At 41.3% G+C, this 1,345-nt stretch overlaps 1 protein-coding gene across 1 annotated transcript in view; it reads left to right on the top strand.

The window, feature by feature from the left end:
* Window positions 1-390: 390 nt before the first annotated feature.
* Window positions 391-1,345, top strand: part of MAP3K9 (mitogen-activated protein kinase kinase kinase 9) — a 48,564-nt gene continuing 47,609 nt past the window's right edge. Inside the window, 1 exon segment of the mRNA XM_010286994.1 lies at window positions 391-814. Coding sequence (XP_010285296.1) covers window positions 583-814 — 232 coding nt within the window. The 5' untranslated portion in view covers window positions 391-582.

Genomic DNA, 1,345 nt, shown 5'->3' with positions numbered 1-1,345 from the left:
AGATTAGGCTCTGGGTGTGTTTTTCCTTTTTGGAATCTTATACTGTCACTGAGGGCAGGAAATGAGGGTTTATCCTGAAGGGGGTGTCAGTGTTAGAAGTGTGTTAAGAGGAGGCTATTTTATTAAGTGTGTCATTTGCCACCATTAGGTCAAATTCATCATGATTCACAGTCAGTACTTCAACAGGTTTTATGATGCTGCAAGGTATGTTTTACCACACTATTTGGCAAAGAAAGTTTGTCAGAAGGGAGTACTGCTTTCATTTCCATTGTTTTGGAATGAAAATTGGCCCTTCTTCCAAGGGTAAGGCTAAGGTTGGGCAACGTTGACATTCAGCTATGTACAGACTGTGTAGTTGCTAAATGTTTACATCTTTCCCCCCCCCCTCCTCTTTTTCTAGTCCAGGAGATCGACTTCTCAGAGCTTGTTCTGGAGGAAATCATTGGCATAGGGGGCTTCGGAAAAGTGTATCGAGCTGTATGGATAGGAGATGAGGTTGCTGTCAAGGCAGCTCGCTATGACCCTGATGAGGACATCAGCCAGACCATTGAGAATGTCCGCCAAGAGGCCAAGCTCTTTGCAATGTTAAAGCATCCCAACATAATTGCCCTCAGGGGTGTGTGTTTGAAGGAACCTAATCTCTGCTTGATCATGGAGTTTGCCCGTGGAGGATCGCTAAATAGAGTGTTGTCTGGTAAAAGGATACCTCCTGACATACTAGTGAACTGGGCAGTACAGATTGCGAGGGGAATGAACTACCTGCACGAGGAAGCAATTGTTCCCATAATTCACCGTGACCTGAAGTCCAGCAACAGTAAGTGCTATGCAGTGAACAGTAAGGGTGCTGGGATATGGTTTTGGAAAAGAAATCATACAAAGAAAAGAAGGGAGTAATGTTACCTTAGCAATCCTTTCTTGTGAACCACTGTATCCTCTAATTCAATCCCAGAGGGCTGTATTTTTCTAAAATATGGTGCTACAAACCACAGGAAAAATGTAAATGCTTTCACTTTGTAGAAGCAACTTAAATGATTGGATACAAAAGCAATTGTAAATAGAGCATGCTTCTCCAGTAGTTCTTAAATATGTATTTTTATATATATATATATATATATACACACACACACACAGAGTATCTCAGTTCTATTGGCATTTCAGCAGACTCCTGTGTGTTGGAAAGTCTTGTTGGACTTAAAATGTGTATTCTCCTTCCACTTTTTGGAAGGATGAATGTTCCTTTGGAAAGATAAATGCTCCCAAGCTTTCATTTTACTTGCTAGATTTTGCTGTATAGGTGAGATGCAAGCCTGTTTTCCTTATGGGAGATTTAACCCATCACTGCTGA

The sequence above is a fragment of the Phaethon lepturus genome, unplaced genomic scaffold (assembly GCF_000687285.1).
Source record: "Phaethon lepturus isolate BGI_N335 unplaced genomic scaffold, ASM68728v1 scaffold4680, whole genome shotgun sequence".
NCBI classification, from domain to species: Eukaryota; Metazoa; Chordata; class Aves; order Phaethontiformes; family Phaethontidae; genus Phaethon; species Phaethon lepturus.
Note: the sequence above shows the minus strand (reverse complement) of the source record. Positions and strands in the feature narration are given on the sequence as shown.